The sequence below is a fragment of the Plectropomus leopardus genome, chromosome 18, assembly GCF_026936395.1.
Source record: "Plectropomus leopardus strain MGB_pleo_1.0 chromosome 18, ASM2693639v1, whole genome shotgun sequence".
Lineage (NCBI taxonomy): Eukaryota > Metazoa > Chordata > Actinopteri > Perciformes > Serranidae > Plectropomus > Plectropomus leopardus.
Window position 1 is genome coordinate 23,538,983 of NC_142193.1, and position 24,527 is coordinate 23,563,509.

The 24,527-nt window shown below is 38.1% G+C and overlaps 2 protein-coding genes across 2 annotated transcripts; both read left to right on the forward strand.

Annotated features, from left to right (window-relative positions):
• The first annotated feature begins 21 nt into the window (after nucleotides 1-21).
• Nucleotides 22-4,663, forward strand: antkmt (adenine nucleotide translocase lysine methyltransferase). The gene is made up of 6 exons (XM_042505719.2): nucleotides 22-99; nucleotides 1,265-1,428; nucleotides 1,512-1,616; nucleotides 1,696-1,836; nucleotides 2,171-2,221; nucleotides 2,592-4,663. Exons 2-6 carry the CDS (start codon nucleotides 1,267-1,269, stop codon nucleotides 2,823-2,825), a joined length of 693 nt encoding a protein of 230 aa, XP_042361653.2. The 5' UTR covers nucleotides 22-99; nucleotides 1,265-1,266; the 3' UTR covers nucleotides 2,826-4,663.
• Nucleotides 4,664-4,850: 187 nt separating this feature from the next.
• Nucleotides 4,851-23,437, forward strand: xpo6 (exportin 6). Its single transcript, XM_042505894.2, has 24 exons — nucleotides 4,851-5,642; nucleotides 7,361-7,451; nucleotides 7,728-7,840; nucleotides 8,274-8,471; nucleotides 9,539-9,698; nucleotides 10,376-10,453; nucleotides 10,632-11,160; nucleotides 12,474-12,600; nucleotides 12,689-12,798; nucleotides 12,988-13,096; nucleotides 13,309-13,401; nucleotides 14,578-14,647; nucleotides 14,749-14,908; nucleotides 15,166-15,258; nucleotides 15,642-15,786; nucleotides 16,609-16,758; nucleotides 17,641-17,830; nucleotides 17,937-18,092; nucleotides 19,451-19,565; nucleotides 19,742-19,913; nucleotides 20,248-20,409; nucleotides 20,635-20,733; nucleotides 21,344-21,574; nucleotides 22,792-23,437. Exons 1-24 carry the CDS (start codon nucleotides 5,640-5,642, stop codon nucleotides 22,891-22,893), a joined length of 3,456 nt encoding a protein of 1,151 aa, XP_042361828.1. The 5' UTR covers nucleotides 4,851-5,639; the 3' UTR covers nucleotides 22,894-23,437.
• Nucleotides 23,438-24,527: the final 1,090 nt, after the last annotated feature.

Here is a 24,527-nt window from a genome sequence, read left to right on the forward strand (position 1 = left end):
CACACTTCCGGAACTAACGTAAGTAAGCCCCCTGGTACACGGGATGTTTTGCAGAGGGACTGGTCCTACGGGCAAGTGTGTCCGCACGCACTCCTTCAGGTCAATGAGATATTTTTTTGCTAATTATTTTAATAACAGCGCAGATTTTGCGGGATGTTTTTGTGCGTAGGGCAGCTGTTGTGTTGCTAATGAATGTGTTAATTCGTATTCTCAGTCAGACCTCTGGACATATATTAATAACTGCATGCACGTGACCCTCAATCTGCTGCACACAGCCCGTCTGTCACAGAGGCACCTCAGTGTAATAATTTAGAAAAGTAACGTTACTTTACATTGGAAGTGAAATGCATTAAACCAAAGGTTGATAAATTGTTAAAATGTATGGATTTTATGTTTTTTTAATCCCTTAAAATTAATACAATCTGACCAAGTGTTATTGTACACTTTATATAGGACGGAATGTAAATGAAGTTACACAAGGCTGTCTGACACATCCACACATTCACTACACTAGTAGAGTGTAAATAACCTTTTTTGTTGGCAAAATTACAACTAAGGTGTTTTTGTAAAACTGGCTGTGTGAGATGTAGAGGGATTGTTAAAAAAAACACCTAGTAACCTAGAAAAATTATGCATATGTAATAAAAAAATGAAGGTATAGCCTGCAATCACTGGGCAAAGCAGCCAAATTGGTGTACACACTATTTGCACAGAGTGAGATGACAGATATTTGGCATTTCAAAGTCTCAAGCCTTGCTGCCTTGGAATACACTACTTAACCCATTGAACCCTAAGCAAACTGGCCAAAAAATTGCTAAAAAATTAATAAAGAGTTACAAGAAATTACCTGAAAATAGGCAAAAAAGAGACAACCCTAAGAAAGTGCAAAAAACAAAATCAAATAAAGTCTGTCATTTTCCTCTAACATAATTTTAAGCAACACATTCCCTTTTTTATATCTAATAATTTCCCCTTAGCTCATTTTTGTTGTCAACATTTTATTTTATTTTAATTTTCTGGACATTCCTTGCCAAGTTATCCATTGCATTTTTTCATATGTTTTCAAAAGAAATGAAAACCAATTTTCTCAGGTTCCTTGGGTTTTATCGCTTGCTAAAGATGTCTGAACGTACCACAACAGAGCTGATGTCGATCCATGTTCTAAAGGGTTCATTTGAAGAACTGTGTTAAACCCCTTTCCCCATGAAATTTAGTATATTCTGTAAAATATTCCTTAAATTTTACCACTACACATTCCATGCAGGAATGGATGACGATGCACCAGATGAGGTCTTCGCTGAGCTCACGGCCAGGCCCCTCGGAGGATGGGCGGTTGCTCAGATAGCTGCTGGCACTGGGCTCGCTATATATGCCATGTGGGCAGGAGTCCTCCAGCCAGGCTTCCGAAAAGTCCCCTTGAGGCTGCAGGTATGGTCTCCATTTAGAGTATCATTTTATGTATTTACCAACTGTGCAGAATTTTAACAGAAGTTCTTAAAAATGTCTTCCAGGTCCCGTATATTCCTGCCAGCAAAGCTCAAGTAGATAATGTGATGACATTGCTTAGAGGTCGAAAGGGAGGCCTTGTGGATTTGGGATCTGGTGATGGCCGCATTGTAAGTATAGGCAACATATTTGGGCTCCTGTTTACTGGTGAGCAATGTGTGTTGACTGGGTTGATTTCTAACCCTTTAGATCTTGGAAGCCCATCGGCAGGGTTTCTCGCCTGCAGTTGGTTATGAGCTCAACCCCTGGCTGGTTCGCCTGGCTCGCTTTCATGCCTGGAGAGCAGGGCATCGTGGAAAAGTGTCGTACAGACGCGAAGATCTCTGGAAGGTTTGACATTTATCACTTGTGTTATGACATTAGTTATTCTACTGTTGAGATTTGCAAACAGTTGCTACACCTGAGTTATGACAACTCACAAAGTTCCTGTGATTTGTCTTGCAACAACATAATAGGTTGAATTTCTTATTAGCAAATGTGAAATGTGACTAAATATCTTTATGAGTAAAACAAATATGTTTTTCATAGTGGTTTGGCTTGCCTTACTGGTTTACTTTATTCTTTCCATTTGAATACTAAAAACAGATCATCATTGCATCTGTTATTTAAAGCTAAATTGTTCATAAAGTTGCCTTTTTACCACATGCCTCAAATCTTATTACAGGTCGACTTGACAGAATGCAAGAATATAACAGTGTTTTTGGCTCCTAGTGTGGTAAGTAATATAATGAACAGATCTATAAACTGTGAAATAAAGATCATATCAATTTAGCATATAGTTAAAAAAGAAACAGATGAATGTGAACCACCATTCACCCCCACATGGCATGATAGAAACTCTTGTTTCTAAATTGTTTGTTACTGTGTCAGCCAGATGGTTGCAACTTGTTAAGCACTTTATCAAGAATCCCATGGTTGAAACACAACCACCTATATTTTTGTTTTCTACACAGCCACAAATAAGTCCTAGGAAGAATCAGTCAGCACACGGTTAAAGTTGGAGTTGAATTCAGATGTGAAATCATGTGTAAATTTCAGTAAATTTATTTATAAGTATTGCAATGACACTTTTCTTTTCTTGTCAGCTTTCATTATTGCAGCAGAAGTTGCAGGCTGAGCTTGCCGACGATGCCGTAGTGGTCGCTGGTCGTTTTCCCTTCCCTGACTGGACACCTTGCAGGATTGAGGGACAGGGTGTGGACAGAGCCTGGGCTTACAGCATGCAAGCACAAAGACAGAACACCATGAAAAATGACAAGCTCACAGTTTCAGATAGTGACTCCAACAGTGGACTAACCAAGGAGAAAGGATCCACTTGAAGCTTCATGTTCCCAGTCTTTTTCCCTTGAGAGTGGAAACATGAAATGATACAGTAACATTAGCAAGCTGCTTTTGTAAGATAATCCTAAAGTATTGAGGATTTTTAATCTAACTGACTGAAAACATTTTGACTACATCTCCAACCTTCTGACAAACTTGTTGTTGCTTCCCACTCTACTGTGGCACTGAAATAACCAAGTAACAGCAAACATATATTTTTGCAGAAACACTCTTCGGGGAGTAAGCTTATAAATGTATTTAGAAGTAATTTTATCATCTGAATTGTTTTAAGTATATGTCACAGAAATGAAGACTAGTTTGTGTTTTTATGTGCTCTATTTATCATTATTAATTATTATTATGTAATATTTCTTAGACAGCTCTACGTGTAATTGTACACCTTCAGAGGAAAGTTCACATTCCATGGTGCAGCCAATTTTCTACAGGTACACAGAGGTAAAAATGTAAATGCTCTGTAGGTGATGGACTTCTCAGCTGTGAGAATGCCATCATGACAGAAAATGAGGAATGAGGCTTTTCAGGCTCTGGAGTTCACAGTGTTTTTCCTCAAATTTTACAAACAGATTGTAACACTTGCTTAAACCTCATGAGGTCCACAGTGTATAAAGGATAGTGGCAACAGTTTCCATGTGTATAGCACATCCCTTAAAGGTATACCCATATGATGTATACATGTGGGTTTGCTAACACAGTGATCGTTCTTATGTATTGATAATGAATTGTCTTAACTCATGCACCATGTGCAGGAAACTTCATTTGTCACCTTAACTCGGATGGTTTTTGTGTTGTGTGAAATTAAACTTTGGTTGACATTCAAAATTGGTTTATAGTGACTACAACATATCACTGCTGTAAGCAGCCACATATATTGTTCATAATAAATAACAAAACGCTACATAAACTGCACAATCCAAGATAAACTGAATGGTCTTTGTACAAAACTAACAGCATCTGGATGTTAAATATGAGAAATCAAAATATCACAGAGCATGGGTGGATTGTGAGATAATGGGCCCCTGGGTAAAAACATGCAGAAGGCCCCACATCCTCTCACATCCTCCCCACATCCTCTCCTGGGAGCAAGACACACAGACTTTTTGGTTGCTCTGCCTCTTTGTTGTTGTTGTCATTGTTGCTGTTGTTTCGCATCTCTTTCATGTTGTCTTTTGTGTCTTTTTGGTAACTGTGTCTCTTTGTGGTTATTATGTGCCTTTTGGGTCATTTTGTGTATCTGTAGTAATTTTTTGTAGTTGTTTTATGGCTCTTGAAAACTGTCTTTGTTTTTGTTTTGTGTCTCTGCTGTAATTTTGTGTCTTTTGGGATGTTTTGTGTGTCTTCGTGGCTGTCTCCATGAGATAATTTTGTGTGTCCTGCAGCAGTTTTGAGTCTCTTTGATGTAGTTTTGTGGGGTTTGGGTTTTTTGGGGACATTTTGTGTGTCTGTGGTTGATTTGTGTCTCTTTGGAGTATTTTTGTGTCCATTGTAGGAATTTTTATTAGTTTTTTAGTGGTTATGTTGTGTATTTTGTCATTTCTTTACATCTCTTTGCGTTCTTTTTGCATCCTTTGTGGTCATTTTGAGGCTTGCAGGTCGGCACGTTTACTTGAGTTATATTTTGCATTTGGGCCCTTGGGCCTGTGCCTTTCAGTAATCCATCTATACACAGTAGGTGTAGACTTTATCAAACTGTGCAATGTTGAAGGTCCTTCAGATAAGAAATCAGTGCTAAGAAATTACGTTTATTGTTCTAGTAGAAACACAATATTATGACGGCATTTTGCACATGTATAGAAGACGTTTTGAGTAAAAAGAGTTTCTTTCATTTATAACATATTTTTCAATTTATTTGCACTGATACAATGTAATCAAAAACGTTGTCTTTTGTATTTGTCCAAAAAAAAAAGTGCAGTAGTTTAAATCAATGATATAACCGGAGATCGTGCTCTTATTATTGTGACCGACTTGACACAAGCTGATTGGTTTTGGTTGATTTTTGCAGCGAAAGAGGAAGTTGCGAAGTAAACCCTGCAACCAGCAAGCTAGCTGTATTCTTGAGCCGCCCTAAGCATTGAGAAGGGGAATAACAGGAACAAGCGCGCATAGTATTATATATTTGGTGTTATAACAAATGTGTCAGATGTACAACTTAAGTGTGCATATTCACCCGCTTTGAAATTACAAACGGTAAAGGCAAGTTGTCGTGACCAACAGCCAGAAGCATGTCTAGGTTTGACAGCTAGCTAACGAAAATTATGCCTTCATCCTTCTAGAAAAGCTAGCGAGTTAGCCATCCGCTGCAACGTTAGCAGCTGGGCAACCTAGCCTCGAATCGGTTCACATAGAAAGCTAATTAACGTTGCACATGTCTCTGTGCTGGAGCCAGTGTTAGATGCTTAAAAAAAAACAATATCTCTATATTTAACCTAACTGTTAACGAAATTTACACGACAATGCAGCTAACCGACCAATTCGAGATAAGTTGGCTGATTGAATCTTAAGCCTACATGCTTGGTAAGCGAAAACGCGTTTTATTCGAGCAAGGTAAAAAATCAACTCAGTGTTGTTATTGTGAGCAAGTAAACGACAGAAACATTTGCTAGCTAAGTGTTTTGTGGAGTATCGACCGAAGTAGGCGAGCAGACCATGATGAGCCCCCTCTGCGGTTACGTTAGCCAGCAACACCTTAGCTAACGTTAGCTACAGAATTGGCTAGCTGGAGAGCTAATGTTGGCTCATTACTGTAATTAATCCGTGAACAAGTAAACTGAAGAAAGCACCTGAGCCAGCTAAACATGGTAAGTATAATTTAAAGCGTATTATTTCCCCAATGTTAGTTACTCCCGTTGTCTTCCTGTCTTATATGCTAATAGCTAACGTGGGTGTACAAGCGTTTGATTCGTGTTTTTTAAACAGAAAGACGCAAAGATATGTTAGTATTGTACTTGATTTCGATATCTTTACATATTAATCGTGTGTGATTGTATGCATTACGGTGTCGTATGTCTGTTAAGCCATATAACGGTTTCTGAGAGGCCAGGTATTTCACGGGATGTGACAGCTCGTTAAGCCATTACACGGTACAAGACGCCCATCTTGCAAAACCGAATATTTGCAGTGAGAAGTGTTGAGCCTCGGCAAGTTGTGGCTTATTTGAGGAATTCAGACCTGCCTGCCATAGGAGCTGCCCTTTAAAATCCTAATTTGCTATCTCGTCTATGCTAGGCAGGGCCCAGCTTCCTCCACCTGCCAAAGCCTGATATTACTGTCGAAGATACGAAACTGTTTTTATAACACATTAATTTGGCTTGTATGACCAAAAGTGTTATTGCAATCCTCAATGCTCAACCGTGTCTGAAAGTCAGATTGAGATAAGTGCAAAGCTGTGTGAAGTATTACCACGAGACTGTGCTAAAATGTACCCAACAATCACAGAAACGTGCGCAGCAATAGACATGTGAAGATACAGTACTGTGCACAACTCTTAGGCTACCTATAACTTTGTAACTTTAGCAAGGTCATATTGATAATAAATATCGGTTTCGCAGTAGTCTCAGTACTACAATACAAATAGCACATACAGGAAATATGTATACTGTACAAACGCAAATATTTCAGAGTTAGACAACTTTAGTGTGACAATATGGGATTTACAATAATAATCTTTCTGTGTATTTACACCAGGTTGCGTTCAAGACATGTCCGAAGCTCAATATTGATTGTTTGAGCTACCTTTTGTTATGGCTGTGTTATTTCCATGTTTCACACTAAATATTGACTACAGTCTGAAGAAGCCATTTTGTTTTTACATTTTTAGTGTTTTAATACATTGTTCGTGTATTCTGTGTTCTTTGTATCCTTATAAAGAGGCCAAGAAATATATAAATATAGAATATCTTCATTACAGTGGTAATGCATTGTCCTCTTCAATGTGAAGATTAGTTTCTTGTTTCTGGAGGGTCTTATGACTGGTCTTCAGTTTAGCATCTGCTATGCATGTATACTTCATGACATGCACAACACTGAATTATACCTGTCAAACAGATAGATACTGGTTTAAATTAGGGCTGGGCAATATGGAAAAAATTAAATACCATGATACTCATTAACAAATACCTCAGTATTAATATTGTAGGGTTGACTATTGGTGCTTTCACAAAGTATTTACACAATGAGATTTTTGATCAGTTAACATCAGTAATGTGGATATATTGATAAAGTGAGTATAGGCAAACAATAGAGCAGTCTGGTTCAGAAATGTTCATCACTTTACTGTAATGCAGCCTTGAAGCCAGGAAAAGTAAACACTTAAAATAATACACTGTCCAAAATCTAAGATGACATCTAGTCTCATATCACAATATCGATGTGTTGCCCTGCCCTAGCCTGAGCGTGATTTTTGTCATATTAATGGCTAGGTGTTTATGACAAAAATACAGTTAGGATTATGTATGTTGTCAAATATAGTCTAAATGTTCCTTTTGCAATTAATTTGACCCTTTTTCTTATCTACTAGGCTTCAGAGGAGGCATCACTGCGTGCACTAGAGAGCCTGATGACTGAGTTCTTTCACAGCTGCACAACCAATGAACGAAAGAGAGAAATAGGTAAGTGTGGCCTTGTAAAGCCTACCACTACACATAAGAAGCAAGGGCATGAAACATAACTAATAAAGTGTACTGTGCACTGGAATACACTGTCATGTGGGTTTAGGTTTAGTTTAATTTGATTTAAAAATTATTTGCTTTCTATTAAAAGTATTTTTTGTTGCTTTTTATACACTTCCTGTGTTGTGACGCATTACTTTCAGCCTGACTGCAAGTGAACTACTTCATTGTCATGTATGCCTGTCAGAGATCATGTCTACTTCCTTTTTTCTGCAGAAGAGCTGCTGAATAACTTTGCACAGCAGACTGGAGCCTGGCGCCACTGCTTGTTCTTTCTCTCCAATACTCGGAATGAGTATGTAATGATGTACAGCCTCACAGTATTTGAAGTAAGTCCTGTAGATGGGAGGTGCATATTTTCAGTTCCTAGTAGTGTCTGGGGCCTTCCTTACCCTTTTATGCTTTGAAAATAGGACAGTACTGGGTTTGTTTTGTTTGTTTGGGGGTTTTTTTATACTAAAGGAGCAAATTTCTTTCATGCTGTTCCTTTTTCCCAATTTCTTAAATTCTGAGAGCCAAGTTGGCTAAATATGCAATAGATTTTGCATGAGGAAGAAAAGGCTGAGCATCCTGTGACCACTTAAAACAACATACTTTCCCCTTATTTAATGTATATCTGAGTCATGTGTTTTTAAATGTAGGTTTTTCATATGCAGAATTATGTTTGTAACAAAAGGTGTGATTGTAAAAATGTCTTTCAGTGGGCTTTATATACTCTGTCAGACACAGCTTTGACAACTGATTGTTCCCTTTTGCTGTCAGAACCTTGTGAACAAGATGTGGATCGGCGTTGCTTCACAAGACAAGATGGAGATTCGCAGCTGTCTGCCCAAACTCCTACTTGCTCAGCACAAGTCGGTGCCCTATTTCATCCGTAACAAACTGTGCAAAGTCATTGTAGACATTGGTCGCCAGGACTGGCCAATGTTCTACCATGATTTCTTTACAAACACCCTCCAGGTGAGCCCTGTTGATGCTGTCTCTGCTTTTGAAAAGCTTTTGATGATGTGATCTTAAATACATAATAAAAGTGGGCAAAGATGCAAAAGCTACATTAAAATGACATGACTACAAAACCGTAGCTTCTGTTGCACTAAACATGTGTTTCTTAGTAATGTGAGGAGGCCCTAAAAGTGTCCCTCTCCCTGTACTTGTTGCTCATCTGTCAAACTTATTTAGACTGCATTTCAGGTTTACTTTCTTTTCTATCTTAACTGTAGTTTTTAAAAAGATATATTCTTGTTTTTTGTGTTTGCAGTTCACAAAAAAGAGTCAGTGTATGCTATGAGGATGTGGATATTTGTGAACAAGTGCAGCTATGTCATCACCCACAGGAGAATTACTGTCAAAAAACAAATGATCCTACAACATTGTATTACTGCTCAGATGACAGGTTGGACTGTTGCTCCAGAGCATGGTTACAAAAAGAGTTTTCCTGTTTGCCTTCACTGAATCATCAATGGGAGACAGAATCAATTTCCTTTTATTGCGAAATTAAAATGCAATAAATTACACTGATTAAATTGACACAGAAAAGTTATCACTCAACATGACGTTCCTTTTTGTTCAGAGCAAGTGGCTGGCCCCAGAGTAATATCACAGCTGATTAGACATGTCTAGTGTATATTTAGATACAATGTGCATATTAAGACATTTTTTCACTTTTCAGCAAGTTGTTTCCACACATCTTCCCTTTTTAATGTATATCACCAGAAAATGAGCAGAAAAGAAAGTAACAGACTAAATAAACTTCAACGTTTCCCACAGGAAATTGTTCAGCCAAGTTGAAAAACCACATACAATAGTTCCTTCTGCACCTTGTCCTGTGACTAATTTAGTGAGCAGCTGATGACCTAAGCATTCACACTTTTTTTACATGTGACATTTGCAGTGTGGAGATTAATATTTAGTGTTTATAAAAATGTATAAGAAGGTAGCAGAGATGGTGTTTTTGGTCTCGGTGGGCAAAATTCAGTAATCTTTATCTTTAGTAATGGAGATTTTTGTTTTTCTGTTGGAATCTGCAGTTGATCCAGTCCCCAGCTCTGGCTCCACTGGGGTTGGTGATGCTGAAAACCACATCAGAGGAACTTGCGTGTCCTCGAGAAGACTTGAGTGTTGCCAGGAAAGATGAGCTGCGTAAACTGCTGCTGGAGCAGGTTCCTACTGTGCTTGGACTGTTGACAGGTAATGACAACCTTCAATACTTTGTCTGAAGTGATTTCCTAAAATAATTATTTTTTCCCGGTTGTAGTAGCAACAGCATGTCAGTATAGACATGTTGAAGCCAGAAGATAGAAAAAATATTTATACTCTTTTTGTTTAATCTATTGCACTAAATAGTTATGGAGCATAAATATTGGTTGCTGCATGCAAATGGATGTATGTAGCTGAATGTGTTGAAGTCTGTATGAGTTAACAGTGTTCTGTGTTGCAAGTGACATTTCACAGATGTAGGACAGTCTGAAATCCAGTCCAATTTTCAGACAGAGGCACATCTACAGAAGTGCAATATGAATTTCAGTTGGATATAAAACAGCCTGTGGTACAACCAGCTAATGAGTGCTAAGTCTGACTTGTAAAATTCAGTTTCAGTGTATTTTTTGGTGTCCAAATGTAACTTAAAGGGATAGTTTGGATCTTTTGTGGTGGGTTTGTATGAGGTACATATTCGTAGTCAGTCTACCTACAGTAGATGGTGGTCGGCACACCCCCAGTTTGAGGAGTAGACAGGAGTACCGCCACGGAAATTAGGAATGTACTGCTGTGGACCCAAAATTAGAGTCAGACTGCCAGTCAGAAGAAATGTTTCGGTGGAAAACCTTCAGTAGGTTTGTAATTAAGTTCTTGTTATTGTTTTGCAGGTATCCTGGAGACCTATTGGGATAAGCACAGTGTCATAGCTTCCACCCCACCTCCCTCACCCACCTCAGGGGAAAGTAGTAAGTGCTTTGTCCTCAAGTTACATAAAACAGCAAAGACTTGACAGTACTTTGATGACAATTTATAGAGTAGCCATGGCTTGTTTTTATTTCCCGACATTGATGGCAGCAAGGGTTTTATCAAATGGTTTGTCGTAATGTGTTAACCAGATTGTTTTTTGTCTCTTCAATCCATCAGTGGAATTGCTGGGCAGTTTGTTTCAGGGCAGCCAGTACTCAAAGCTGCTTTGCCAGCCCATGGCGGCATTGGACAATGAGAGTCATCAGCTCTGTTGTCTCGTTTTGGAGTGTTTGGCTCACCTGTTCAGCTGGATCCCTCTGTCCACAAGCATCACACCCACACTGCTGGCATCCATTTTCCATTTTGCACGTTTTGGCTGTGACCTTCGGACAAAGGCCAAGACATCCTTCATCTCCTCGAATTCCTCCTCGTCTAATGGCCAGCTTAATCCTGGGACAATGCCACCAACATCGAACGGAGGAGGGCGAAATGGACAGCAGAGTGAGGGCAGCAAGGTGGATCGTGCCCGACTCGGTGTACTCGCCATGACCTGTGTCAATGAGCTTGTGTCAAAGAACTGTGTGCCAATGGATTTTGAGGAGTACCTGCTGCGTATGTTCCAGCAGACCTTCTTTCTCCTGCAGAGGCTGACACGAGAGAATAACGCTCATACGGTCAAGAGCCGCCTACAGGAACTTGATGAAAGGTATGTTTCAGTCCATGAGCTGACACTAATATTTTTGCATTTCTAGTGTTTGCAGACTTGCAAATGTACTCTGCCGTGACAGTTTCAGCATGAGGTCTGCATCGAGTCATTTTTACTATTTTTATACTCAAAGCGGTCAGAAGTTGCACTGTGGTATTTCTTAGTAGTCCATCTCTCAAAAACGCCTTTGTTTTCATCGCTGCTGCTTTCCACACTGGCTCTATACAGCGATGTACTTCAGCTCTGTCATGTGTATCAGTCGGATCTTTTCTTTCTTCTTGTTTTAAAAAAGTGCCATTCAAAATAACTTAAAAACGTTTAAACTACATTATGTTGTTCTGTTTTTCAGTTGACCAGTAGAATGATTTCATGACTCCATGATACAAAGTGCTGTGGGGATAACGTTTATTTTTAGGTCAATGAGGAAGTTAACGTCACCTGGTTGCCTCAACAAAAAGACGATGAATTTTTCCGTAGAATTTTGGATTATTGCAGAAAATGTGCTCTGTAGAAAAACAGTTTATGTTACCGAAACATTTTTGTTCAGCAAGATAATTTTCACAAATTAACACCACTCATTATTTTTGAAGTGTGAATGCAATCGCAAGAAGTCAAAAGCAGATGTTAGGCTATAAACAAGCTCTACCATAGTCGTTTGACTTTAATATTACCACCACAAGGCTGTAAAGCCGTTTGAGGCGTGATGATGCTTTGTCGTCTCATTTAGCTACTTGTTAGTAACTGTCTTTTTAAAAACGCATAAAGGCTGCAAAATTAACAAGTGGGGTGTTTACTGATGCATTTTATGTCCCAGAACAAAACATGTAAGTGTCTTAAGCTTGTGTGAATCACAGACCTCATTTCAGGCATCTAACCGAAGACCCATTTAAACCGTAATAGACTTTGAGACAATGAAACAAGGAGTGCTAAAATGCTAACTCATTTATGGGTTTTAGGACTCGTGCTTGTACCACTCTATATATTTCTATACTACTTTATTATAGTGGCCATTCTGGCGGTAAGTCATTGAGCTTCATTTTATCACCTCACCTCATGTGAGACATCCCAGTCGTTACCAAACAAGCTTTATTTTCTTGGGTGATCTTTTAGTATGTGCAGATACACAAGCTTATTGTGACTGTGCATTCTCAACATTGGAATTAGGACTGAGTAACGTAAAATTGTTTGGCAATGTGGGCACCCAGCCTTAATTTAAGACATCTTAATATTATCAACCTGCATAAACTGTATGAAATAACTTCTGAGTGTAAGATGTATGTGGTGACTTTAATGTATTCTCTTTCATCCTGCAGTTACTTGGAAAAGTTCACAGATTTTCTGCGCCTGTTTGTCAGTGTTCACTTGAGGCGGATTGAGTCCAGTCCTCAGTTTCCGATAGTAGAGTTTCTTGCCCTGCTTTTCAAGTACACCTTCAACCAGGTAATAATAAATGTTTCAAGCAATAATTCGCTCATTCAGTGCAGCACAGGCTATTGATTACAAACCCATCTTCTCGTTGTTTTAACAGCCTACCCATGAAGGCTACTTTGCCTGTTTGGATATATGGAGTGTCTTTTTGGATTTTCTAACAACCAAAATAAAAAGCAGACTTCCTGATAGAGAAAGTGTTCTAAATAGGTAAGTCACCCAGAAAACCTATTAATGCCTTTTTAAACTTCAACACCCAGTAAACTAAAAATTATGATGATCTGCAACCTTATGACATATAGACATTAAGTGTATGAAACACCTGATGTATTGCTATTAATTTGTTGCTGCTTTTGTTTAAAATGTGCATGTTAAATATATTTGTGCATGGTTGGACAGGTACAAAGATGCCTTAGTTCTTCTGTTAAGGGAAGTTCTGAATCGCATACAGTTCAGATACAACCAGGCACAGTTAGAAGAACTGGATGATGAGACTCTGGATGATGACGTAAGAACAATTTTTATATGTTTCACAGTCTGTCAGTTGCACCTTTTTAACTGAATACTGTATGTCCTGTGTCTCTCTACAAGAACTAGAATTATATCAATTCTAGTTTATTGTATCAGTAACATATTAGCCCCTTTTAGAGGGGTGCACATTACGATGGCCTATATCTTCACTTCAGAGTCTGAATGTTCTCCTTTGCTTGGTCACTATAGCAACAGACAGAGTGGCAGAGGTACCTGCGTCAGAGTCTGGAGGTGGTTGCCAAGGTGATGGAGTTGCTCCCATCCCATGCATTCTCTACTTTGGTAAGGGATCGCTGTTGACTTATCCACAGTAAATTTCAGTTTTAGAATTGCAAAATAGCTGCAGACATAGATTTTCTTTAACACTGACATGGAAAAGCATTTGCTGGTTTCTTAATTTGTTAGGTGGCTGCAAGAATGCCTTCAGCCTTTTAAATACCAAACAAATTCTCTGTACACTTTAGCTTGCCAAAACATCAAGGTTTACTTACTCCTCATTATCATACTAGAAGGAAATCATTTCAAAAGCATTTTGTAAAGTATGCAGGGTTCCCACAGTCACAGTCCTGAACAAGTTAATGGAGTTATTACAAATCTTTGAAAGTTTTGTCAAAACTCTTGAAATTCTATTGTTTGTAATGGAATTATTACAGTAATCTTCTGTGGATAACCTTCCACGTAATGTAACATAAATGCAAATGTATTTTCTTTAGCTGTCTAACATAACGTAGCTCTAATATGTGTTGATGTGTGAAAATTTGTTTAGCGTCATGTACATTTCTTCTTTTTTTTTCTTGCTTCATCTGTCCATTTTTGCATGCCTGCTAGCTGAAATGATGTTTTGACTTCATCGGATATGTTTCGGGAAAAAACTACGCTACTAAAAAAAAGTAGTGCAAAAAAAAAGATCCCTTGAAAAGTCATGGATTTTTGCCATGAAAATGTGTGGGAACCCTGAGTTTGTTATATTTAAATGGGGGTACCCTTAACAATGATACTTCATGCTACATTACTAGTTCACTCATTGGTGAAACTAATGGAACAACAGGTTAAACTGGCTTAAAAACAGGTGTTATTAGATTGAAAAGTGATGCACAAGGTCGAGGTCAAGTTTAAGTAATTTTGCATCAGTAGTAAAAGTATTAACATGGCATTTAACTCAACCTAAATGATTTCTTTCATCTGAATGTCACATTTACAGTGAACTAAAACTCGAGAGTGCAATTTTACAGAAGTTATGTGCATGTTTCACACATGATAAGTGTAAAATTTAGAGTCATGTGTTTCACTCTGTTTTTACAAGAGACTGTCAGTTCAGATGAGAAACACAAGCTCGATAGCAAAGCACTATACATCATTATGACATTTTATAAGCATATAACACAAGTCAAGAAATGTATGCTGACAAAGGCTAGTCAGCAGCACCTTCCTCCTAATTCCTTTTTTCTCTCTCTCTAGTTTCCAGTCCTCCAAGATAATTTGGACGTATACTTGGGCTTGCAGCAGTTTATTGTCACCACTGGCACAAGTAAATATTTTTTGTTTGTGTTTTGTTTTTTGTTGGTACATTGGTTGGTTCTTAAATATATGTTATGATTGCAGTGACTTACCAAGATGTCCTCATTTCAGGTCGGAGGCTTAATATCACTGCAGAGAATGACTGCCGTCGACTTCACTGTTCTCTCAGGGACCTCAGCTCCTTACTTCAAGCTGTCGGACGCTTGGCTGAACATTTCATCGGGGAAGTTTTTGCTGCACGTTTCACTGACGCACTGGCAGTGGTGGAGAGGTCAGTGCTCTAATACTCTTCCAAAACATTAAAAAGGGATTCATGTTTCAACATCTCTCTTGTAGTACTCACTCGGCAGTCAGTGTTACTGCATCTCAGCTTGGCTGGTTTCTTTTTGGGCATTTCATTTAATTGTTAAGTGTTAAAATATATTCTTTGTTTCATACTATACTTAGTGATGTCTTTACTAATAATATGTTGTTGTGGTTGATTTCCTGTTGATTGTTGCTCAATCAACCACGTGTTTCCTTTTCAAGGTTGGTCGAAGTGACTTGCTACGGCTCTCAGACCAGCCTTTACGACTTGGAGACCGTCGTGCCTTCTGTCCTCAAGCCAGACCTCATTGACGTGTGAGTTATCACATGTTTAAACCAGCGCCCAACCCCGAACATTGATGTCACACTATTTGTACATGAGAATAATAATTGTTTATAAAAGTTTCAGCTTCAGATTAAAATAACTAAACTTTCTTAACTACATTGTAAAAAGCTGATAAAAATGATCGGTCTGTAAAAGTACCTAATTATACATTTATAGTATAAAAATATCAAATAAAGGAGGAAAATGCCTACAAAACATGACAAATAAATCAACAATAAAAATACCAACACTGGAAATGCAAGTTTTCAACAAATGGTTTTAAGCTGTTCAAAAGAAGAACTAAATGTATTTTTATTGAGTTAATCATAACTACATGTTTTAACTGTATGTGTTGTTGCATTGTTCATTACAGACACGCACAGGCCCTCGCTGCTTTGCAAGCCTACTCTCATTGGCTTGCACAGTTCTACAGTGAGGTCCACAGTCAAAACCAGAGCCAGTTCGTGAACCTCATCACATCTACAATAGATGCCAGTAGTCCACTCATCACAACAAAGGTAGCTTGCATCATACTCATACCTTTACATCTCTTTTTTGTGTGTGCATTGATAGGACGGACTTATATTAATGTAATTGAGGTATTAAATTTTAAATGGCAACTTTGACATTTAAAAGAGCTTTAATGTAATTAATGCAGAGTCTGTTATTTGGATCAGTAAAGGCATTCAAATTGATTATAGGTCAAATATAATCAAGACAAGTTAATTGAAGTTTAAAAAAACAAAACAAAACCTGTTGGTTTCATGTTGAAAGAGTGGTTCATTAAGGAGGAAGTATGATATGGGAACCTGCACTTTAAACCTTTAACCCATGTTCATCAGAGTATCTTTTTGTTTTTATTTTCCACCATATTTATTTGGTACTTTTTGGTAGTATTTCCCTCACTGGAATGTTATTATGTTAAAAAGATGTGATTTCATTAATTCATATCTTGTACATAACATACTAATAATCTGCAATACTATAGCATTATTAATAGAAAACAAACCTTGTCAAATTGTTGTAACATGCAGAAAGGTATGTCATCAAGAAAGTTGATTCTGAATGCTAGAAAACATTTCTTTGTATAAGTTAAAAAAAATAGATGACAGCTAAACTTTAATTTGCTCTTTATTTATTATAAGTCATGTAAAAATTAATTTTGTGCCCATTTTATAGCTCCTTTCCACTGACTGCTTAATATTTAAATTGAAAGCAAATACATTTAACTTGCAAGAGGAAGGTGTTATGGGTTGAGATAGTAAAAAGAGAAACAATGCGGAGAGTGTTGTTACCAAACGGTTCCTCTTTCAACACTTACATTCTGTCTTTATCTCCAGGTACCTGACAAGTTGCTGCTCTCAGCGTGCCATCTGATGGTTTCTATAACCTCTACAGTGCGACCTGTGTTCTTGGTCACTTTGCCAGCTGTTCAGAACATCTTCAACCTCATTACTACAGAGAATCAGACCCGCAGACTTCCCCCAGAGGTATACGTTTGCTGCTTTCACTTTGCATATGACCCAATTATTTAATAGGTTTAATCTGTTTTGATAAGTAGCGAAGTACATGTACATTCACAGGATTTCATAGCTTATAACAGGGTTCCCTCAGATCCATGAAGTCTTAAAAGGCATTGAAGTCATTATTTTAAACATAAGGCCTTAATTGGTATTAAAGTAACTTCAATTAATCTTTCAAAAGTCTTAAAAATGCTCAGACACGGGAAGCTAGATTTTATCATTAATATGTTATAGATATTTTATTTTATTTTTTTGATGTTGCATTGTAAAATCTCAAAATAATTTGTAACATCTATTCTTTTTTTCTTTTTTTTAGTTAAGTAATTTAATAAGTTCATTTTCTTAATCTCGTCATGATGGAAATCCAAGCCGTGGCATCTCACATGCAAAGCGAGAAACACAAAATCGTCCAAAAAAAACAAGCAAGAAATGCCAGACATTTTGTACTTCTGTTGGTAAACCAAAAAGATACCTTTATGATAATGTATCATAAAGATAATGTAATATGTTCAATGTCTTTCATGTGTTCCACTCTAAAAAGGTTTTTTTCCCCCTAACATTTAACATAGGTAATCTAACTTGCTGGCTGAACAAATAAGTCCTGTTTTATATTACAATAAACATTTGGGCAAAATAAAACTTATTAGAGATTCGGTCCTAAACTTAATTCCGAGTGGCATTAAAATAGTCTAAAAAGTCTTCAATCTACCTTGCCTTAAGCTGCAGGAACCCTGTTATAAGATGGATGATTTGGAAATTTAGATCTTTTTCTTAGAGTTTAAAGTTCTGAAAATTTCCTCAATACATGAAGTAATTACTCGTTGTATGTGTGTGTTCTTGCTCACACAGGCTCACATGTTGGTGTGCAGGGCTTTGTCCAACATGCTGCTGCTTCCGTGGCCAAATTTACCAGAAAGTGAGCAGCAGTGGCAAACACGCTCCAGCAACCATGCCAGCCTAATGGCAGCACTTACTCGAGAATATAAGGGAATAAGAGGGACTGTGAACATTACTCCCCGGCAACCTGATCTGGCCAACAGTCAGTAATTCTTCCTCATTCTTTTGTGTCCCTGCCTCTTTTTCCCACCCCTTCATTCTTTATCCTGCTCTAATTGTGTTTCCTGGACATCTTTTCTCTACTCTAGTGAAAGCAGTGATACAGCAGGCCCTGCCTGTGCTCAGAGACATAGTGGACAGCATCTCTGGGGAATCCACCAAATCACGTCAGATCTGCTACCAGAGCCTCCAGGAGTCTGTCCAAGTGTCCCTCAGCCTTTTCCCAGTGTTTATTCAGCAGCCAGGTCAGTGTCGTTCTACAGTTATGCTGTCCTCGTCGAATATGTGTTTAATATTTGATTACATTGTGTAGATGATCAAATCCATTCGCTTTTCTGTACCGACTTGTCTTGTCACGGGCACTGAGGCCTATCCCAGCATGCACTGTACTGGGTTCCTCACACCTACTAGTTACATTCATGATAATAACATTACATGTAACAAAAGGCCATATTCATAACATTATACAATGTAAACACTTTTGTCTCAACTTAAAAGTTCAGTATTTAACTTTTTTTTTGTTAGCTAAAACTGTCATTATTTCCTGCCAGTTTTTTAACAAGGTGATTATGATATGAAAAATGTAAGGTCCTCTTGCTCCTCCTAGTGCTCCAAATGGCATTTGCATGCATGAATCCACCATGCCTGAACAGACAACAACCAATTTAAGATATTGTGCTTGAAACCCTTTTTACACATCCACAACTAACCTGAACTTGTCTCGACACTATCTGGCAAGCTACATGAGTAAATCATCATGTCCGAATCAGTTGGATAGACTAAACTTAAACTGTCTTTGTCCTGCCAGCTCCTTAGTACAAAGTCTGTTTGATGTCTGATTGAGCCCATGTGTGAGTAGAGCAGGTAATTGTCCGGTGAATTCTCAGCGAGTGAGTGGGCATGTTGATGACATTCCTATAAGACAACTCGCACAAAACCAAAAGAAAACAAACCAAAGTTGATGAAGATGAAGGATCATTTACACAAAGAAGGCAACAAAAAATGGAGAAACGAGATTTAGGGACTACTGTTTTTAAGTGCCATCAGACAAAGTCAAAGACTGTTAGTGACCAAATTACGAACCAGCTGTGTGACTGCGGTGTAATCCACACGCTCTATCCAGGCGCCACCCTTCGCTTGGACAAAACGGAGTATTTTCACAGTAGGTGAGAATGCTTGCTGATGTGGCCAGTCTCCTGTTGTGTGCTACATGTGTGAAAGGGAATATCTCGACATTGTAATGGGAAAAAAAATAAGTTTCTTTAAAGTATGGGAACCTGAATCTGAGGAAACAGCAGTGTGCAAACATCAACTTCTCTGTCTCTGTATTTTGTTACTATAGAACCTGCACAGAGAGCAGTAAGACGTATGAATGCCAAAGCTTAAATTGAAATCCTATCGGTCACATAAAAGAAAATATAAATTTAAGAAGAGTCCAGTGTCACAAGTTAAATACAAAACTACACCCTGTCTGTATAGAAATAATTGATATCTAAATACAATTAATGATAATTAATACACATAAAAAAATCCCTTTAACAAACTTTTTCACAAAAGGTTGTCTGAATGGCTGGCTTTGTTAACTGTCACATCTCTTTCCCAGATGTGACAGACGAGATGTTGGCCTTCTTCTTGACACTGTTCCAGGCGTTGCGAGTCCAGATGGGTGTTGCCTTCACAGGACAAATCATCCACACTTTTCTCAGCATGTTCACCAGGTAAAAAAAAATCCCCACCTTATTTACAAACAATAGCTACTTTTATTAGCTGTAGTCCCAGTGATATCACATCCTGTCCAGCTGAATAAAGGTTGAAATAGCATGGGGCAAACACTGAAAAAGCTGCTATCATTTTGAACACTTATGAATGTAATGTCCATTTGTATGTGCTGCAGGGAACAGCTGGCAGCCAGTATTTTGCAGGAGGGCAGTGCAGGGTGTAGAGTGGTACAGAAGTTCCTGAAAATCCTGCAGGTGGTGGTGCAAGAGCCCGGTCAAGCTTTCAAGCCCTTCCTACCCAGCATCCTCTCTCTGTGCATGGAGCAGGTTTATCCGGTTGTGGCAGAGGTCAGTTGATGTTCACCTGTTTTGAATTAACATTCATTCTGGGGTTTGACTTTGTTTGCTTCTAGATTGATTACCCTACTAGCACCTAAAATTAGCATGTGGTGTAATTTCTCCCTTTGGGAATCATATAAAAATGCACTCACAGTCAAAAAAATAGTTTACTAAGTAAGTAGTGTGTGGAAACAAGACAATAGGCACAAATTGGTTCCTTGAATTCTAATGAAAATGAAGTGTCAGGTACTTAACAGTGATTTTCTGGTGCTATTTTTTTGTCTTTTGTATTCATTAAATTCTCTGGATAACAGATGGTCATTCACTCTCTTGTCTTTGATAGCGGTCTTCCCCAGACGTCAAGGCAGAGATGTTTGAGTTGCTATACCAAATACTTCACCAAAACTGGAGGTACTTCTTCAAAACATCTGTCTTAACAAGTGTCCAAAGAGGAGCTGCTGAAGATACCATGGAAAACGAGGCCCAGTTCACAGCTGCCATGCAGGTGTGTGTATGCATGTGGCTAACGTTGTCATCATCATCATACCTTTTAATAGAACAAAAATAATCTAGGCTCCGGTCATGGTTGAAGTTTGGTTTTTTTTTTCAGGAGAACAAAAGTTTATATCAGACTGTAAAATGATCTTATTGCACCACAGTCAATGGATAAAGTTATTGTTAAGTCAATCTCTAGTCATTTCCTGACTTGTGCTTGAAATGTCTTTTCTAGGCTTTTGGACAGTCTTTCCTGCAGCCTGACATCCACATCTTCAAGCAGAATCTCTCCTATTTGGAGTCACTCAACAGCAAGCACAAGTTGTATCACAGAGTAAGTTGAACTTTTTTATCGGTGTCTTTGTTTTCAGAGGTGAATCCTGTCATGGAGAGGAACTGATCACTCACTTTCAAAACCTGAATTTCAGTCATGCAGATTGCCCTTAAGGGAATTCTAAATTTGGACGTTTTTGCGGGACCATAAAGGCAGCACAGGCGAAACTCTTGACAAGAGGGGAAGCTGATGAAGAGTGGGTGAAAGTACACTTTTAGACTCTGCACAGTGAATTGTTACATTTCACTTTCACTGGTGCTCCGTACAGTAGTAGGCTCTGCACCCTGCAAAATGTTTCAAAGCATAACCAGATGACATATATTCCATTTGTGCTAAAAAAAAACCAAAACAGTCCAGCTCCAACACTAGAAAATCTATTCTTAGCAGCAGATGTTCTGATCTGCAACCTGTTTGGAAACATAAGTAAGTATAAAGCGGCAGACTACAATGTAAGAAGAGGCAAAAAGGACTAAAATGCAATGCAGAAGTTGAAAGAGCTAAAAATATAGTATTTCACCAGGGTTGTGCCGTACCTTGTATGATTTCATGTGACAAAAATTATTAATTGTATTGACTCCTTTGTCATTACTTTCTTTTTATTGTGCTTTAGAAGCTTTTCCGGACATCGATGCTCTTTCACTTCATCAACGTGCTGCTGCAGGTTCTTCTCCACAAAAGTCATGACCTCCTGCAGGAGGAGATCACCCTCGCCATTTACAACATGGCCTCCGTCGACTTCGATGCCTTCTACTCGGCCTTCATGCCGGAGTTCCTCAATGGCTGCCAGGGTGTGGACACCAGCCAGCGAGCTGTTCTCGCACGCAACTTCAAGCTTGAACGGGTGAGAGTGAAATCTCTCACTAACATTGTTTTTCTTCCCACTTTACTGAATAGTACTGCATTTACAGCTTCAAACCAACATATGCATCCAGACCTGTGTGTTTGTTAGTTATTCTCTACCTAGTGGGTTACCATGGCCAAGTATTTTGCAGGCTGTTGACACATACTCTATGTTGCGTTAGATGGAGGCAGAGTTAACCAACTTTTACATGTATGATGTGGCAAGATGTGTCGATTTCTTCACAACATGGTGCAGTGAAATGAAATATAAATAAAGACTACCGTCAGTGGCATTTAAAAGTTTGTCCAGTTTTCAATACTGAACAGTATTTTAAGTTCCTCTAAGCAAGTGACAAAGTGCAGCCTTTGTCACTTGAAAAATCCTCGTATGTCACACACACAAGTCTTAATCTGTTTCCCTATCAACAAACTGACAAATATGTCTGCAATCTCAAATACTTGCACTTATGTTTACACTGTTGTATTTTTTTGGCTCTAGTCTCCGAAAAATGTTACTTGATTCACAGAAATGTCTTTGTGATATCTTTTGGAAATGAATATTCACAGATAAACACCATTGCTTCCTTTAAATGCTTGGCACACACAAATTACAAAAGTATTTTCTCACTTAAGCGCCAGTGTTCATGCAGATAGTTTTAAATAGTTTGGCCAGGTTTTGAGACATCAGCTTTCCCCACTAAATACCCTTACATTTTACACACTTGACTTTTAGATAAAATACTGATATAATAAAACAAATCAAAGCTGAACCACTTGTGCTCTAATTTTAAACCCAGCTCGTCTTGGGCAGGAAGTGCTGATGTTTTTGCTGTGAACTTGAAGCTTGGCAGTTAGTGAAAGGTTAAGTGTTACATGTGAGGATTTATTCACTGTGAGCAGAAACAAACTATCAGCTCTCCTTTTTATATATCAGTTGTATTTCCAAGTTGCACTGGTGCTCCATTTTCATAAAATGCGCCTTAATGCTGCTCACTCAAAAGTGTGATGCATAATGTTTGTAGGTCTTTTTTTGTCCTTAAATAATGCATAATTGTTTTAAAAATTGATATTTAAGATTTGTAGAATCCCCTGCTGTGCCAGTATCTTTTTATTTGCCTGTTGTGTTAAATTCAATTAAGTTTTCTTCTCTGCACTATAAACACTGTCAGCTCCCGTCTGTTCTGTAAATAACTGTTCATTTTTCTCCTCTTTCTTAAGGACTTGCCTTCGTTCACTCAAAGCGTGCAGCGGCTGGTGAATGACCTTCGCTACTACAGACTGTGTAACAGTAGCCTGCCCACTGGCACCATAAAACTATAGCACAATGACTGCTTGAACCACTCCACACATCAACCATGATCTTCAAGGACTGCCTGTGCTGACCACTTTGCCCAACACTCCTTCTCCAATCCAGCTTTGCTCCTTCTATTCAGAGGAATACGAAGGAACAACACGCATTGTATTGTTGAGTAATTGGAGGTTGAGGATGCTGCTGTTGATTTTTCTTTGATCTCTACTGTAGAAGGTTGGCGCTTTTTTTTTTTTTTTTTTGAAGCAGCGCCATCCAAATGTGTTGCCAATGATAATTTGGCAAGAAATGTAAACCTGGTCTGCAGTTGGCTTTTGCCCAGACCTGGAGCAGTCTGAGCCAGGCCTTCTTTCCCACGCCTCCGCAACAAAGCTGGGCTGGGACTGAGCACTTTCAACTCATTTTGAGTTTTTAAAAATGTCTGCTTTTATTCATTTTGCCTTCAATTTTTTTCATCTCCAAAGGAGACGGACTCTCAACTTAAGATCTTTCATATCATTCCATTCTGAAAAAGAGAAAACCTGCTTGATTAATAAAGTGCTTTTTTTAGAAAAACTCAGGTATTGACTAATTTATGATTTTGTGGCCAACTCTTGCAGAGTTGTGACAGTATTATTACTGAGAATAATGATATATCAATACATTCAAGATGGGTTTTTTTTGTTTTTTTGTTTTTTTTTTTAGAATGCATTCAGAAAAAATCAAACAGTCTGCTGTGGTCTTCAGAGAGCCACAAATGAAAAAAGGCAAGGTGGATTTTAATTTTAAGAAGGTGAAACAACTTCACAAACTCAACACATCACTTCATCCTTCTGTAGGTTGAACTTGCATAGAGGCTTTAATGTTAGCGTCTTTTGCTGTCTATCAATATTTTAGGTATTAAGGTGTTTAAGGGGAGACACTACAGGTGAAAAACAGTTATTTATGAGATGGTCAACTTAAAATATCTGGGTTATTTTGCTTCTGTCACATGTTTTTTTTCAGACAAGCAGAAAGAAAACAAAGTGCACATTTAGGTGTTATCTTAGTTAAGAATTATTCTGTTTTGGAAATGTAAGCAAAAGATGCACATTTAATTAGATAATGCCTTGTTTGCATATTTAAGCATCAAATTTCAGAAAACTTGGAATGCAAAAAATAACTTTCTTAGTGTACATAATCAGTTGGGGAGTTTGTGGATGATATCTGTTAAAATGTAAAATACTCAAGGCAATTGCCCGTTCATTTATGGTTTTGGCTGAGCATGCATAACAAAACGTTAAAGCCTTTAAAAACAGTTGTGTCTTGTGTGGCTGTCATGTCAGACAATAATCTTAGCTTGCTTTACAAACTGTGTATGGATCTTTAAGTGTTTAATGAAGACGCCATTTCTTTGCATTATTGTTAATGTAGGATCCATCAGTTTTGCTTCTAAAAAAAGGTCCAAGATATTACTATTGATTTTTTTTTTGTTGTTGTTTGTATGTTTTTGGAGGTCCACCAGCTTCATGGAAATGTTAATAATCAGCTTTTAAGTTGGATATGCAGTAAAACTATTCATGTTTTCAAATCTCTAGCTGTAGAAAATGAAGTGCAGTGTGTTGAAGATTAGTGCATTTATTGTTAAATCAAATGATGGGATCAGACAAAAGTACACGTGAGGAAG

What these genes read in the sequence shown, in the direction of transcription:
- antkmt (XM_042505719.2), top strand. Translation starts at nt 1,267, where the DNA reads ATGGATGACGATGCACCAGATGAGGTCTTCGCTGAGCTCACGGCCAGG. An exon ending in AAGTCCCCTTGAGGCTGCAG is followed by an intron (nt 1,429 to 1,511) that starts GTATGGTCTCCA and finishes AATGTCTTCCAG; the next exon opens with GTCCCGTATATTCCTGCCAG. An exon ending in TGTTTTTGGCTCCTAGTGTG is followed by an intron (nt 2,222 to 2,591) that starts GTAAGTAATATA and finishes TTTTCTTGTCAG; the next exon opens with CTTTCATTATTGCAGCAGAA.
- xpo6 (XM_042505894.2), top strand. An exon ending in CTACAGGAACTTGATGAAAG is followed by an intron (nt 11,161 to 12,473) that starts GTATGTTTCAGT and finishes TTCATCCTGCAG; the next exon opens with TTACTTGGAAAAGTTCACAG. An exon ending in AGCACAAGTTGTATCACAGA is followed by an intron (nt 20,734 to 21,343) that starts GTAAGTTGAACT and finishes ATTGTGCTTTAG; the next exon opens with AAGCTTTTCCGGACATCGAT.